Source organism: Rhincodon typus, chromosome 14, assembly GCF_021869965.1.
Source record: "Rhincodon typus isolate 14 chromosome 14, sRhiTyp1.1, whole genome shotgun sequence".
In the NCBI taxonomy this organism is placed as follows: domain Eukaryota; kingdom Metazoa; phylum Chordata; class Chondrichthyes; order Orectolobiformes; family Rhincodontidae; genus Rhincodon; species Rhincodon typus.
This window is the reverse complement of record NC_063345.1, coordinates 54262602-54278353: the sequence shown is the minus strand read 5'-3', so window position 1 is coordinate 54278353 and position 15752 is coordinate 54262602. Positions and strand designations below refer to the sequence as shown.

At 41.4% G+C, this 15752-nt stretch overlaps 1 protein-coding gene across 1 annotated transcript in view; it reads right to left on the bottom strand.

The window, feature by feature from the left end:
• Nucleotides 1-15095: 15095 nt before the first annotated feature.
• Nucleotides 15096-15752, bottom strand: part of LOC109920343 (protocadherin-20-like) — a 48920-nt gene continuing 48263 nt past the window's right edge. Inside the window, exon 3 of the mRNA XM_048605504.1 lies at nt 15096-15545. Within this exon, the coding sequence (XP_048461461.1) occupies nt 15529-15545 (17 nt within the window). The 3' untranslated portion in view covers nt 15096-15528. The remainder of the gene's footprint in view (nt 15546-15752) is intronic.

Sequence of the window (15752 nt, the reverse complement as noted above, 5' to 3'; positions counted from 1 at the left end):
CCAGTGACCCTTCCTCAGAACTGATGGTGGCTGGGAAAACGTCAGTTTATATGTAGAAAATAGGAGGGGGTGGGGTAGGGAGTAAATGATAGGATAGAGCCCCTAAAGAAAGAGAAGAACAATTGGATGGACAAAGGAGTTGATAACGATCAGACTGGGAGGGTGAATAGTCGTTAGTGGAGACTGTTAGTTACTAACAACAGGTAGTGTGTAATGTTAGGCTATGTGGTAACAAGGACATCAGGCGCCATTTCCGCCACCTCCGGCGAGGTGCCACCACCAGACACATACTCCCCACCCCTCCCTTGTCTGCCTTCCGCAGGGACTGTTCCTTCTGGGGCACCCTGGTCCACACTTCCCCCATCCCCGACACCCTGCCCCAACCCCGTAGCCCTACGGCACCTTCCGCTGTAACTGGAGAAGGTGCAACACCTATCCATTTACCTCCTCGCTCCCCAGTATCCAAGGGCCCAAACATACCTTCCAGGTGGAGGAACACTTCACCTGCACTTCCCAGAATCTAGTCTACTGCATTTGTTGCCCACAATGTGGTCTCCTCTATATTGGGGAAATGACTGGGTGACCGCTTCCCAGAACATCTACATTCTGCTCGCAAAAAAGACCCTGAACTACCTGTTGCCTGCCACTTTAACGCACCACCCTGCTCCCTGGCCAACATCTGTGTCTCTGGCTTGCTGCAGTGTTCCAGCGAAGCTCAATGCAAGCTGGAAGAACAACACCTCATTTTCCACTTGGAGACCCTGCAACACTCCGGACTCAATATCAAGTTCAATACATTTAGGGCCTAAACTCTCCCATGTCCCAGCCCCCTACCCCACACACCAGGCCTTGTTACCACATAGCCTACCATTACATACCACCTGTTGTTAGTCACTAACAATCCCCATTAACAACTACTCACCCTCCCAGCCTGACCGTTATCAGCTCCTTTGACTGTCCAACTGTTCTCTCTCTTTAGGCTCTATCCTATCGTTTACTCCCTACCCCACTCCCTTCCTATTTTCTGCATATAAACTGACATTTTTCCAGCCACTGTCAGTTCTGAGGAAGGCTCACTGGACTTGAAAAGTTAACTCTGATTTTTTTCCTCACAGACGCTGCCAGACCTGCTGAGCTTTTCCAGCAACTTTGTTTTTGTTCCTGATTTACAGCATCAGCAGTTCTTTCGGTTTTTTTCTGAGAAAAAGATCAATGTTTGCACTGGCTCAAAATGCATGTTTATATCATGTATCACACCTGGATGGAAATATGTGACTTTGCAAAAAACTTGAAGAAAACATTAAAACTGAAGAAATGAAACAATGGAACTGGATCGATAGATGTGCTAATGGTTAACCAGAATGGAGACCATGTGAGAGAAAAATTTTTGAATTATTGGCAGGTGGGAAGGATAAATTTCTGGAAGTTTCTAACATAATAGATGTAATTTTCTCAGGGATATAGCTCCTTACTTCATCATGTTTCAGACTTGTTGAAACTAATCTTAATTGGTTGCTTCTTAGTGGAGGTAGGAGTTGACTATTAATGTGTCAGACATGCTTATGCCCTGTTAAGATTTTCAATTATATGCATCTTTTTTGTTGTTACACATGTGGGATTTTGACTACTATTGCCAATCATCTTAATTTGTAAGGTCCAGTTGAACAACATTGGTCTTTCATTGGTAAATACAGGATTTAGCTTCTGCCTTGCTTCATACTGATGTATCAATCATAGGCTGTGGTTATAAGCAATATCATAGCTTTGTGGAGCAATGAACTCACGTACAGAAACATAATGTCTCAACGTGGGACTTCTCCGAAAAGGTCAAAAGGATCTGAAGTGATGGGACCTAAGCCACTTTGAAGCAATAAGGAAACAGTTTTCAATTTTACTGATAACTATGAGTTTACTCTGTCGGCCAAAAGAAAATGGGTGATTTAAGAGGTGAAAGAAAGAATGGAGAAGAAAAAATTTGGTCTAGTTTTGTACAAACAACAGACTGTCAGATCTTCTTGCATCCCTATATTTTAATAATTGAAATGTTCAAATCTTTGAAGGTCAGTGCAGATACTTGCATAACAACAATTGCTTTGCCAATGCACCTGCACATGCACTGCTAAATCACGGCAGCCATTTTTAGTGGTGGCACCCTATTGGTTGTACTGGGAAAGAACACATTCCTAACACAGTAAGCATTCACATTTATACCTCCAGGTTATTTCAAATAGATCAATATGTCAACATAGAACATAGAACATAGAACAATACAGCACAGTACAGGCCCTGCGGCCCACGATATTGTGCTGAACTTTTACCCTAATCCTAAGGTCGATCTAACCTGCACCCCTACCTCAAATGGAAGATCAGTTGCCCTGAAGGTGATCTTTAGCAGTTTAAATCCAGGTTGCACTATTACATCACAGAATTGCAATTTTCATGTTGTGTAGTGATTTTTTTAATCAGACTTGACAGCTCTTGCTTCTGGTTTTGGCAAAATGCTAGTAATAGCAGCTGGATTAATCTGTAACTTGCAGCTCCTTGCAGCCAGGAGCATTTAAACAATTTTATTCACTCATTCCCACCCACACTCACTGGCCTCCAAGAGTACACCACGTCAAAAAATGTAGCCCTATGCAACCATTCATACTTCATACATTTTATTTTATCTATCCTCAGAGCACTTTAAACCCGTATGCCAACTCACTACCAACTCTTGCTGTTTCCTACCCTCCAACTTTTTCCCTTAAACCCTCAATGTGGGAGTAGATATTCCATTTATGGTTAAATTATGATGGGGTATTTTTACAGTTACCCCTGCTATGGTATTTTCAGGTGATGGGGGAAGAACATAAAGGATAGCTGGTTATCCCACTGTCTTCTTTCCCAACTTCAAAGTTGTCTCCATAATACTGTGAGTGGATAGACTAGCCATAACACTCAGCCTTGGGCCTAATGATGTTCCTTACTGATCAAATAATGGCTACCTATGGCTATATTTCTATCCCACAGTAATGTGTGTAGTTGAGGAAAGTGGAATGAAAAGGTAATGCTGCATTTTGACCATCTCAGTTTACAAGGTTGAATGAAAGGGTGTTAACTTCTTTGGGAGATGATTTGTTTCCAATGGACAACCCCCTATCCTAAACTGCTCTCTGGCCTTCACAACCTGTGACCCCCCAGCCCCCTCACACTTCTTTCCCAAACACCAACACCATTCCCTTCATTTCCAATACTCCCTGGGCTCAGATTTCTATTCAGCATTCATGTTCCACTCAGATTGCCCAGTGTGGGACTATTTTCGAGACCTTGACACATACAAGTTGTGGACGCAAGGCTAGTGCATACAAAAATGGTAGAACAGGGTTTAACTAGTGCCTCCTTCTAGCAGGTCTCAGTCGCACATACTATTACACCAATAGCTCCTTACGCACATGCTCAGTCACTGCCATTAGAGTATTTGGCATTAGTAACCTTTTACTCCATAGTAAGTGGCTCCTGAAGATGGGGTTTCCTTTCCCTCCAAAGTATTATCCCTGTGGAGCTGACTTCTTTTAAAATCAGTCAGCATGCAGCTGACTTTTCTATTGCTGGGTAGTTGAGCAGTATGTAACCCCCTCCACACTAATATTGAACAATCCAATGTGAATTTTGAAAACGGTTTAATTTACCCCCGCACAGTATTCGAGGAAAGCCATAGACTCGATGGCTACAGAATGGAGTTGGTAGTGGGGTCTGAAGACAAAACCTTTGTTCTTCCCAATGTTTAATCAATTTAAAGACATCCTTGTTTTCTGATCGAAAGTTACAACAAGCCAGTTCTGCAGAATGCTTTATCACTGTTGCTTTGGTGATCTCGCTGCAGTGAAGTGTTGTATGAGTTTCTAACTTTCACTAACTCTACTTATCGATAGTGGATATTACATTGGGCAGCATATGGAATGTATGTTAACCATTTTCTGTTGTTATCTTTACATCTTAAAGTACTAAAGCCTCATTAAATCTCATTGATGTCAAGTATAAATGAAAAATATTGTAAAAGGTGCTCTTTGTTGTTCTGTAGGAAGTCTCAAAAGGCTTTGACAATATCAGTTGCAAAGCTGAATTCTTTGCTCGGGGTATATGAAGATAATTACTTTTTCTGTTTCTTTTACAAATCATCCCTCTGATACAGGATTAAGAATACAGAACTCTGTGGGCAATGATTTCCTTGGAGCTAAAATATATTGTTGAAAACCAAATTATTATAATTTCAAAGCAAAAACGATAAAAAAGATGGGCTGTCACATGAAGTGTTTCTTGAACAATTATAATGGACTGAATTTTCCTAAAATTTGGCAATGTGTCTGTTTCAGAGTTTCATGTAGGATTTCTCTCTGTCAGCTCTAATGAGTTCTTGAATGCAAATTTACGGTGCTTGCTTCATTAAGAACGTACTATGCTTCATGGTGCAGCTCTTAAACTATCTTTCACTTATCAGTGGTGGAAATATTCTCTGCTGCCAGGACACTCTGAGTTTCCCATTGTCATATCCGAAGCTCAGCTATGCACCAGGTTAAGTGCTGACAGCCAGGAACAGACCTTCCCAATTACAATATGCAAAGAATTGATCTAGAGATGGCTGAGAGGCAGGTTGGTATTCCAATTTTCTGGCAGGTATTTGGAGGCCCTGACGGATGGAGTGATAGACAGGAGGGTCATCCTCTTAGTGCAGAACCGCTAGAGGAGACTGTGGCACTAGGCCCTGCTAGCCTGGTCTAACATTGCTAACCAGTTCAGTAAAAGATCCATATCCAGAAGAACACCCAACAATGCAGGAAGTAGGTTAATAGTCTTCTGAGCTCCACAAGGGTAAGTGCTGGAATTTTCTCTCTGCTACCTCACACTCACACTGACCCGACACTCACCTGGACTTGCTATATAAATTCAGTGCTACAAGAGCAGGTCAGAGGCTAGGAATGCTGTGTGAATAAGCAACCTTCTGACTTCCTAAAGCCTGTCCACCACCTACAAGGCACAAGTCAAAAACGTGATGAAATACTCCCCACTTGCCTGGATGCATGCAGTTCCAACAACAGTCAAGAAGTTTGACACTGTCCAGGACAAAGTCCAGATGCATGTCCTGCCATTCCCTCTGTAACTGACACTCAGTAGCAGAATTGTGTATTATCACAAAGATGCAATGCCGGGGAATTCATGAAATATCCTTTGATTGTACCTTCCAAAACTTCAACCACTTCCAGTTACAAGGATAAGGGCAACAGATAGATGGGAAGACCACAACTGCAAGTTCTTTTCCAAGCCACTCACCACCCTGCCTTGGAAATATATTGCCATTCCTTCAATGTTGCTAGGTCAAAATCCTGAGTTCCCTCCCTAACAGCATTATGTCTACCTACAGCAGGTGTACTGCAGTGGTTCAAGAAGGCAGCTCGCCACCACCTTCTCAAGGGCAACTAGAGACACAGCATAAATACTGGCCAGCCAGCAATGCCCATGTCCCATGATAGAATTTAAGAAAAACATTCTCACTCAGTCACTGCAGCCACCAAGTTTCGTAGTCTACCACTCCCACCGATGCATGCAGCATTTTCCCTCAAAGCCTCTCATCCACACTCATACCCTCAGGCTACTAACTCTTCCTACACTCTGCATTTCCTATTCACTACGTTTCTTCCACTTGCACCAACATTAATGACTGTTTTCATCTCAAATAATCCCTCCCTCTATGAGACAATGACCTACAATAGAACAGAGAGCACCAAGACTCGTGATGTTCAGTGTTCCCTCCGAGCTATGTGGTAGTGTGCAGCCATTCTGATGCTCTGCCCACAGTATTTGGGATAACAAGGTGTAGAGCTGGATGAACACAGCAGGCCAGGTAGCATCAGAGGAGCAGGAAAACTGATGTTTCGGGTCTGGACCCAGAAATGGGGAAGGGGAAGGGGATTCTGAAATAAATAGAGAGAGAGGGGGAGGCAAATGGAAGTTAGATAAAGGAGCAGATAAGTGGAGATGAGACTGACAGGTCAAGGAGGCGGGGATGGAGCCAGTAAAGGTGAGTGTAGGTGGAGAGTTAGGATGGGGGTTGGTTAGTCAAGGGAAGACAGACAGGTCAAGGAGGCGGGGATGGAGCCAGTAAAGGTGAGTGTAGGTGGGGAGTTAGGATGGGGGTTGGTTAGTCAAGGGAAGACAGACAGGTCAAGGAGGCGGGGATGAGGCTGATAGGTAGGAGGTGGGGGTGGGGGTTGAGGTGAGAGGAGCAGATAGGTGGGAGAAAAGATGGACAGGTCAAGGAGGCGAAGACGAGCTGGGCTGGTTTTGGGATGAGGTTGGGGTTGGGGAGATTTTAAAGCTTGTGAAGTCCACATTGATACCATTGGGCTGCAGGATTCCCAGTGTTTGGTGTTGGTTTGCTGATTGTGGCATTAACTTCCTGTTCTGGAAGTCGCTGCTGCATAAGAACATTAGAGGGAATGCTGGTGATGGGATGCATGGTGACACTTTGTCTTTTGCATGTGACAAAAACACATTTCACTGTTTTTTAGATACATGTTACAATAAATCTAAATCTAAAATTTAAATCTCTGAGAAGACAATCCTTCCTGAGCAGGAGAGGATCAAGAACATTCGTCCAGTGAAGCTTAGAGGCCCATGTCCTGGCAACCAAGTAAGATTCAATGTGATGTGCTATGCTGCTGCCCCTTTGCAAACACTGGATTATTCTTAATATGTCCAAGCCTTCTACCTCTACTTCACACCTCATTGTCTCTTTTGTTCTGTTCCCTGCAGTTAGCAGGCATCTGCAGAATCTCTAGTTGGAATAGAGTGCAAGATACCTGCAAGACATCACCTGCTCTTCCACCTCAGATCATGGGGAGCCAGATCCAGCAGAACACTCAGTAGCTGCTGGAGATGTACGCAGACTTTCACTCCATCACTTTATCCATTGCTGGTGAACACCAAGGGCAAAGTGATAGAGGGTAAGGGACCTTGACCTCCCCCAGGTGCCCTTTCCTCACGTGGAGACACGTGGTTCCATTAGTCACCCAGATGGGAGAGGTACCACATACGCAGGCCACCCTAAAAATTTCCTCTTAGCAAACTTCAGTGGTGCCCGCCTTCTCCATCTGTATCCTGCCTCTGACACTCCATCCTGTGGAAGTTTCTCACGAAGGAGGGTAAGCCTGCCTGAGCCACTGTCAGGGTCATATCACAACAAATACACCTTGGATCATCTGGCCAAAACTCCAAGACCAATGAACTCTGCTATAGGTTAACCTCCCGCCAAATGAAGCCTACTACCCAGGCCCACAGCACTGACCTGTTTACAGGGAAATGAGATGAAACAGTTTGGTCCAGACCAAACTGCATCAGCAACAGCCTTGATACATTTATGAGTTGAAGATTGAGAGATCCCACACAGGTCCTCAGTGGATCCTTGGATACAGTTGTGTTGCATACAAATTAAGCACAATTGTCATCTGATGTCCTCTGGGATAGGATGCTTACCCACACCTTCAGATCACAGGTCCCGCTCCAGCAGATGGCACAATGCTGTGACAATGTCCCATGACATCCTCAACATGTGACTACAATATTGCTGACTCATCTGGAGAAAATGACATTGAGGGCAATCAACTCTGGGCCTCCTGTATCTCCTCTACATCTTGAAGGTTACTGCTGGACTCTTTACTGAATTCTTTATTTCTCGATACCAACACCTTCTACAGCTGGATCCATTAGTCATGGTTCCAATGAAACTGTTTGTAGAATATCAGAAACAAAACAGGCCCTTAGTAATGTGAGCAGTCAGCATTTGTATAGCACACAAATTAACATGGTTCCCCATAAATTTCTTTTGAATTTGAACAGTGTCTACAGAAAGAGATATGGGATTATCAGTATAGTACTGAAAACTAGTGCCAAGTGCTTATGCATTAGACTCTATCTCGGAACATATTTACTTATGATTTAAGTCACTTTATCACGAATACACATCAAAATATGTCCTTGTGTTATTCATGTGGTGACATTTCTGATTATTAAAATGGCATAAGACTCCTGTTGCTCTTCACCCTGCTCAGAAACAAAAGATTTGAGATGAAATGCTGTCAAGTATCACTTACTCAGCTATGAGCTGCTCACTGATGCTCAATTTGGTTTCCACCAGGCCCACTCAGCTACTGACCTCATTTCAGCCTTGATTCAAACATGGACAAGGGAGCTCAACTGCAAAGGTGAAGTGACAGTGACTGTCTTTGACATCAAGGCAGCATTTGACTTAACTACGACATCAAGGAAATCTAGATATACAGGAGTCAATCTAAATTAGGTGAAAACTCTTCACTGGCAGGCAACATACCCAACACAAAGGAAGATTATTGTTACTGTGGAGCCCAATCATCTTAGTCCCAGGGCGTCACTGCATTTAGCTCATGTTCAATGGCATTGCTATCACCAAAACTGTGACTGTCAACATCCTGGGGGTTACCAGTCACCAGAAACTGAATTGGACTAGCCATGTATGTACTGTGGATACAAAATCAGGGCACAGGCTAAGAATTCTGTGGTGAGTATTTCACCTTGTGTCTCCCCATTCACTGTCCACCATCTACAAATTAGGATTAGGATGCAAAATTCTCCAAATGCCTTTTGAGAAGCTTGATACCCATGTCACCACCTTCAATATAAACTCCCTTCACCACTGAGGCATAGTGGCAGAACTGTGTACCAATTATAAGATCCAGGATTGTTTGACAGAACCTCCCAAACCAGCAGCTTCTATCAACTAGAACTTCAAGTGTAACAGATGTATGAGAACACACATACTTGGACTTCCATCTATATCACTCATCCTTCACTGTTGCAGGTTCAAAATCTTAAAACTCCATTCCTAACAGCATTCTGTGTGTACCTATACCCCAAAGAATGCAGAAGTTCAGGAAGACAGCTCATCACCATCCTCTCAAGAGCATTTCAATCGTGGAAATAAATACTGGTCTAGCCAATGCTGCTGACATCCTGTGAATGAAATAAAACTAATTATTCACATAGATAATGTACTTATTTAGATATCAAAGAAATCACTGCAAAGTGAAAACAAATCATTTAAATTCACACCACAAGCATGACTTTGTCTGCAAAACTTCAATCTTTTCAACTGAGCTGCTGGGATCTGTTTAATAAATGATTGTAATTGTTTTCTATTATAGAAAACAATTTCTTATCCTTCCTGGTTAAACTTGCTCCTCATACTTGGCAAAGGTACCAAAAAAAATTCTTAACTCTGTCACATCCATTGTAATATTTTAACCACTCTAGGTTACTTCAAAATGACTGGTCTAATCATCAGTGATACTGACAAATGTGCAACAAAATACACATTCAATTTTTAACTTCATTACTCATGAATTATCATGAAAAAGAATATTTGGTTTCCCTTATAATCTCAGTATTTGCGTTTCACTTGTATTTTTTTCCACTATACTACACATAAATGAAACTTGGAGGGTGTCTTGTGGCACATTAGTTGTGTTCTTCCCTCTGGGTCAGGAGGCATAAGTCCTACCTGTTCCACTGATGTGTGATAATATGTCTGAACAGGTTAATTAGAAGACATCTATTCACTGTCTTAGTTAAGTAAACAGATAAGTGATGGTTTGCTGATTTTTAAAGTTTTTATCCCTATAAAAGCAAGGACAGTAGTTAAAACCAGTATTGGGAAGACATAAATATTACATCAAAATTTATAGCTTAACCAGTGAAACTACTTGATACAATTACTGACAACAGTGATAACTGTTTGACCCGGGGTTTCATTCCATCCATGGTCGGCTGTCTCTGTGGAGTTTCTCCCCGTGGCCCCCTTTGGGTGCTCCGGTTTCCTCCAAAAGTCCAAAGATGGGCAGGTTAGGTGGATTGGCCATGCTAAATTGCTCATAGTGTCCAGGGATGTGCACGCTAGGTGGATTAGCCATAGGAAATGCAGGGTTACAGGGATAGGATAGGGGTGGGTGGGTCTGTGTGGGATGCTCTTTGGAGGGTAGGTGGGGGCTGAATGGCTGCTTCCACACCATAGGGTTCTGTGAAAAATAAACTTTAGTTTTGTAAATTTTAGTTTTAGTGTTATTTTTGACTTTTAAGAATTCTGCTTAAAAATGTCGAATTTGGTAGGTTCAATAGACCCCTTTGCTTAGTTCTTCTTTGTATGTTGTGTCCTGGGTTTAATAAGCCTATTTGACATATCCTTACAAAAATTTTAACTAATTATTAAAAAAATATTTTATGCTGGTATTGACTCTTCAAATGTTAATTTTGATTTAGACATGAAGTAGAAGAGGTGTTGAAAATTAAATCAGGGAAAGCAGTTTTATTGAATTCAACAAACATTAGCTACATTACTTGTCATCACTCAAACTTTCCATGTCGTTAATAAATTACTTCCGCGAGAATATGTCTGATGAAATAAGCAGTGGGAGATTAAGCACTGTTTGTCATAAGCATTCATGATGATTTGTGAATATTTCTGCATTTTCTGGCAGATCAGGTTTTCTGCTGAGATGTCACAAATCAACAATTAACTACATGTAGGGGCCTCTCAGTCATGTATGGGCAAATTAGATTTGGATTTATGAACTGTAGAAATAGGTCCATATTTGCCTGTTCACTACAGGTATCAGAATATTATGTCAATTTTTTTAAACATTGAATACTGATAGAGTTCACTCTCCTTGACACCATCTCATCTCCCACTTTAAAATGCACTCTGAAATCGGTAGATCTCCTGTCGCACTTGTCACAGGTAGGGTAGATGGTGTGGCGATTTTCAAGTGTATGATTATTTTAGCTGAAATATAATTGTCTGTCATTTAGTTGGCTCCTTTACCACAATAGGCTTAAATTATTCTGGCAGTTTCAAAGTTATTTTCCTTGTAGTCAGCTTTGCAGGTTAGCCAATGGTCAGCTTAGCTTTGTCTTTTACTTCATAAATGAGTGTTTGGGCTCAAAATGAACTTTGTCTCAATTATTACTGGTACTCTCAGGCCACTTCCTAACTTAAATTGGAAGAAAGAAAATAAAATTGCTCAGTGAGGACAATTAAAATCCTTTCACTGGTCACCCTGGAAATTCTGTCGCAATTTGTGCAGCGATAATGTAAAATTAATTTAAACCTAATATCCAGACTTTGACAGAATTCTGTGGGAAGCTAGGGAAGTGATTGCTGAGCCCTTTGCTGAGATGTCTGTCCCATCGATAGCTACAGGTGAGGTGCCAGAAGACTGTAGGTTGGCGAACTTGGTGCCACTATTTAGGAATGGTGGTAAGGAAAAGCCAGGGAACTATAGACCAGAGAGCCTGACAGTGGTGGTGCGCAAATTGTTGGAGGGAATTCTGAGGGACAGGGTTTACATGTATCTGGAAAGGCAAGGACTGATTAGGGATAGCCAACACGGCTTTGTGTGTGGAAATCATGTCTCACTAACTTGAATGAGTTTTTTTGAAGAAGTAACGAAAAGGATTGATGAGGACTGAATGGTGGACATGATATATATGGACTTCAGTAAGGCATTCAACAAGGTTCGTCATGGTAGATTGGTTAACAAGGTTATATCACAGGGAATACAGGGGGAACTAGCCACTTAGATGCAGAACTGGCTCGAAGGTAGAAGACAGAGGGTGGTGGTGGAGGGTTGTTTTTCAGACTGGAGGTCTGTGACCAGCTGTGTGCTACAAGGATCAGTGCTGGGTCCACTGCTTTTCATCATTTATATAAATGATTTGGATGTGAATATAGGAGGTATGGTTAGTAAGTTTGCAGATGAAAATTGGAGGTGTAGTGGACAGCGAAGAAGGTTACCTCAGGGTACAGCAGGATCTTGATCGGATGGACCGATGGGCTGAGAAGTAGCAGATGGAATTTAATTTAGATGAATGTGAGGTGTTGCATTTTAGAAAGGGCAATCAGGGTAGGACTTATACAATTAATGATAAGGTCCTGGGGAGTATTGTTGAACAAAAAGACCTTGGAGTGCAAGTTCATAGTTTCTTGAAAGTGGAGTCGCAGTTAGACAGGATAGCGAAGAAAGCATTTGGTACGCTTGCCTTTTCTTGGCTAGTCCACTGAGTGTAGGGGTTGGGGGTCATGTTGCAACATTGATTAGGCCACCATTGGGATACGGTGTGTAATTCTGGTCTCTCTGCTACAGGAAAGATGTTGTGAAACTTGAAAGGGGTCAGAGAAGATTGGAGGGTTTGAGCTATAGGGAGAGCTGATTAGGCTGGGGCTATTTTCACTGGAGCATCACAGGCTGAGGGATGACCTTATAGAGGTTTACAAAATCACGAGGGGCATGGATAGGGTGAATAGCAAAGGCCTTTTCCCTTGGGTGGGAAGTCCAAATCTAAAGGGCATAGGTTTAAGGTGAGAAGGGAAAAATTTAAAAGGGATCTAAGGGGCAACTTTTTCACACAGAGGGTGGTGGGTATATAGAATGAGCTGCCAGAGGAAGCAGTGGAGGCTGGTACAATTACAACATTTAAAAGGCATCTGGATGGGTATATGAAAAGGAAGGGTTTAGAGGGATATGGATCAAATGTTGGCAAATGGGACTTGATTTATTTAGAATATCTGGTCGGCTTGGACAAGTTGGACAAGTATATCTCTATGCCTCTATGACTGAAAGGTTAAGTTAAAAGATAAGAGCCCATGGTGTTGAAAGTCATACGTCAGCATTGATAGAGAATTGGCTAAAGGACAGGCAACAGCGAGTTAGGATAATGGGTTATTTTTTCAGGTTGATAACCATTGGGGCTCCACAGGGATCAATGCTGGGATCACAACTGTTTACAATATATATTAATGACTTCAAGGAAGGAAGCAAATGCACTGTAAGCCAAATTTGCAGATAACATAAAAATATGCAAAAAGTCAAGTTATGAGGGATATGAGCAGCTTACAGAGAGATATTGCTGGGTTAAGTCACTGGATAATATGTTGGCAAATGGCCTATAATGTGGAAAAATGTGAAGTTCTTCATTTTTTGAAGGGAGAACAGAAGAAGAGAGTATTATTTAAATGGAGAAAAACTGCAGAAAGTTGCAACACGATGGGACGTAGGGATGCTTGTGCAGGAAACACAGAAAGCTAACGCACATTGGCCATTATTTCATGGGAAATCTTACCGCAATTCTGTAAGTTGTTAGTGAGACAACATCTGGAGTACTGTGAGCAATTTTGGTCCGCTTATTTAAAAAAGATATTATTTCATTTGTGACAGTTCAGAGTTGTTCCACTAGGATGATCCCCGGTATGGAGAAATTGTTTTATGAGCAAAGGCTAAACAGGATGGGACTCTACTCTCTGGAGTTGAGACAAATAAGAGATGATCTCATTAAAACATGTAGGATTCTTGAGGGGCTTGACAAGGTAAATACTGTGAAGGTATTTCCCCACATGAGAGAACTTAGGACCAGAGGGCGTAGTCTCAGAGTAAAAGGGTTCCTGAGATGAGGAGGAATTTCTTCTGAATGTTGAGGGTCTTTGGAATTTCTTGCCATGGAGAGCTATGGGGGCAGAGTCCTTGTGTATAATTAAGGCTGAGATTCTTGATTCATAAGGGAATTGAGAGTTATGGAGAAAATGCAGGAAAGTGAAATGAAGAATTTTGGATTAGTTATAATCCTGTTGAATGGTGGAACAAGCTTGAGGCACCAAATGACCTATTCCTGTTCCTATTTATGATGGCCTTATGGTCTTAAAAGGCACAGCTTGTGCAGATGTTTTTGAAAAATAGTCTAACATATGAAGCATAGTCCAATAGCAATATAATCGCATGTGGATATGTTTTATTTAAGTATCATTATAGAAACAGTATTGATGAAGTTTAATACTTTATTGAGCATGGAACACTTTTTTTATGTGCCTGAAATATTATAAAATTTTATTGATAGTTTAAATGAAGCAAATGTGTAAATGAGACGCTTACACTTGTATATCACATTAATCATGTGTCTTAAAACTTAGTAACCTACTGAGTGCAAATAATTAGAAAGTAAAACTTAGAAAATTTTATTACTTCCTTTCAAAAAATACCAAGGTTACAAATTTACAAATCAATAAATTTCTGTGAAGGTTTTCATGCTTCTCTGCTGCAATGTCAGTTGAAGAGCCAAAGGAATCCCTGAAAATGCTATTTTCCCAAGTATTTTTCATGTCTCTTCCATCCTCAAGCACAAGAAACCCCACGAGGATTAACTCCAATAATACGTGTTTGCATGATCTCAAAGTTAAAATCAGATTTCATTTTCTGTTTCCACGCTGTAGGGATTCTATAAACAGGGTGGTTAAGAGGGTGTTTAGCATGCTTGCTGTCAGTGCTCAGACCTTTGAGTATAAGATTTGGAGCATCATGTTGAGGCTGTATAGGACGTTGCTGAGGCCCCTTCTGGAGTACTGTGTCCAGTTCTGGTTGCCCTGTTATAGGAAGGATATTGTTAAGCTGGAGAGGGCTCAGAAGAGATTTACCAGGGTGTTGGTGGGAATGGAGAGTTTCAGTTATAGGAGAGGCTAGGTAGACAGGGACCTTTTTCCGTTGGAGCTTGAGGTTGACAGGTCACCTTATAGAGATTTATAAAATCATGTAGGGTATAGATAAGGTGAATGGCAGGTATCTTTTCCCTCGGGTGGGGCAATTCAAGACTGGGGATATATATTTAAGGTGAGAGGAGAAAGATTTAAAAAAGACATGAGTGGCAATTTTTTAACGTAGAGACTGGTTCGTGTGCGGAATGAACTTACAGAGGAAGTAATGAATGTGGGTACAGTTATAGTGTGTAAAAGGCATTTGGATAAGCTCATGAATGAGAAATGTTTGGAGGGATATGGGCCAAAAGCAGGCAAGTGGGACTAGTTTAGTTTGGGATTATGGTTGGCATGGAGTGCATGGATGGAAGGGTCAGTTTCTGTGCTGTATGACTATGATCTAAGTGCCTTTAACAGTTCAGCATCAAGGTGAACAATAGGAAAGTCCAAGCATCAAACAGAATAAAATTACCTTTGTAGGTCAGATTGGCAGTATGGATAAAAGTCAACATGTGATTCAGTTCTCTTTAATGGCAGATTAAAGAACATTATTATCAGACTGAGTTCAACAAACTACTAGCAAGCTTATTCAACACAATACAAGTAAATGAAGTGATTTACAAACTTTACAATACATGTCCAAAGCAAAAATAAATCTGTTTCTTGACTATCTTTCACTGTACAACTAGTGTTCAATTCCTAAACAGTACATTGCTATCATGGAGTCAAGTTCATTCAGTTTTTTGGCTGGCTGCTGAATGGCAGGTTAGGAAGCACAGACAAAACAATATAAACCCATGCTTGGAAACACTTGGCCACAGGTCTGTGCCTCAAAATAATTACAATAACCATTGGGTCCATCCTACTGACATAGCCAACCTATAGAGATACACAGCTATCAATCAAGAATTGCTACTGTTCTTGCCTCTATTCTTTGATCCGCATCAGCAGGTTCCAGAGCCTGTAAAGATATATCAGTAGAAAATGCATAAATAAGTGAGCACTTTTATTACAACTGCCATTCTGTGTCAATGCAAAACATAAAATATCTGTGATGAAGCTTGATGCTTCACCCAGCAGCCATAAAATATTCCATGAAGCAAGGAAAACCCTCTACTTTGGTATTCAATCTTTAACGTCTTGAAATTTTTGTTATAACATGAGATTC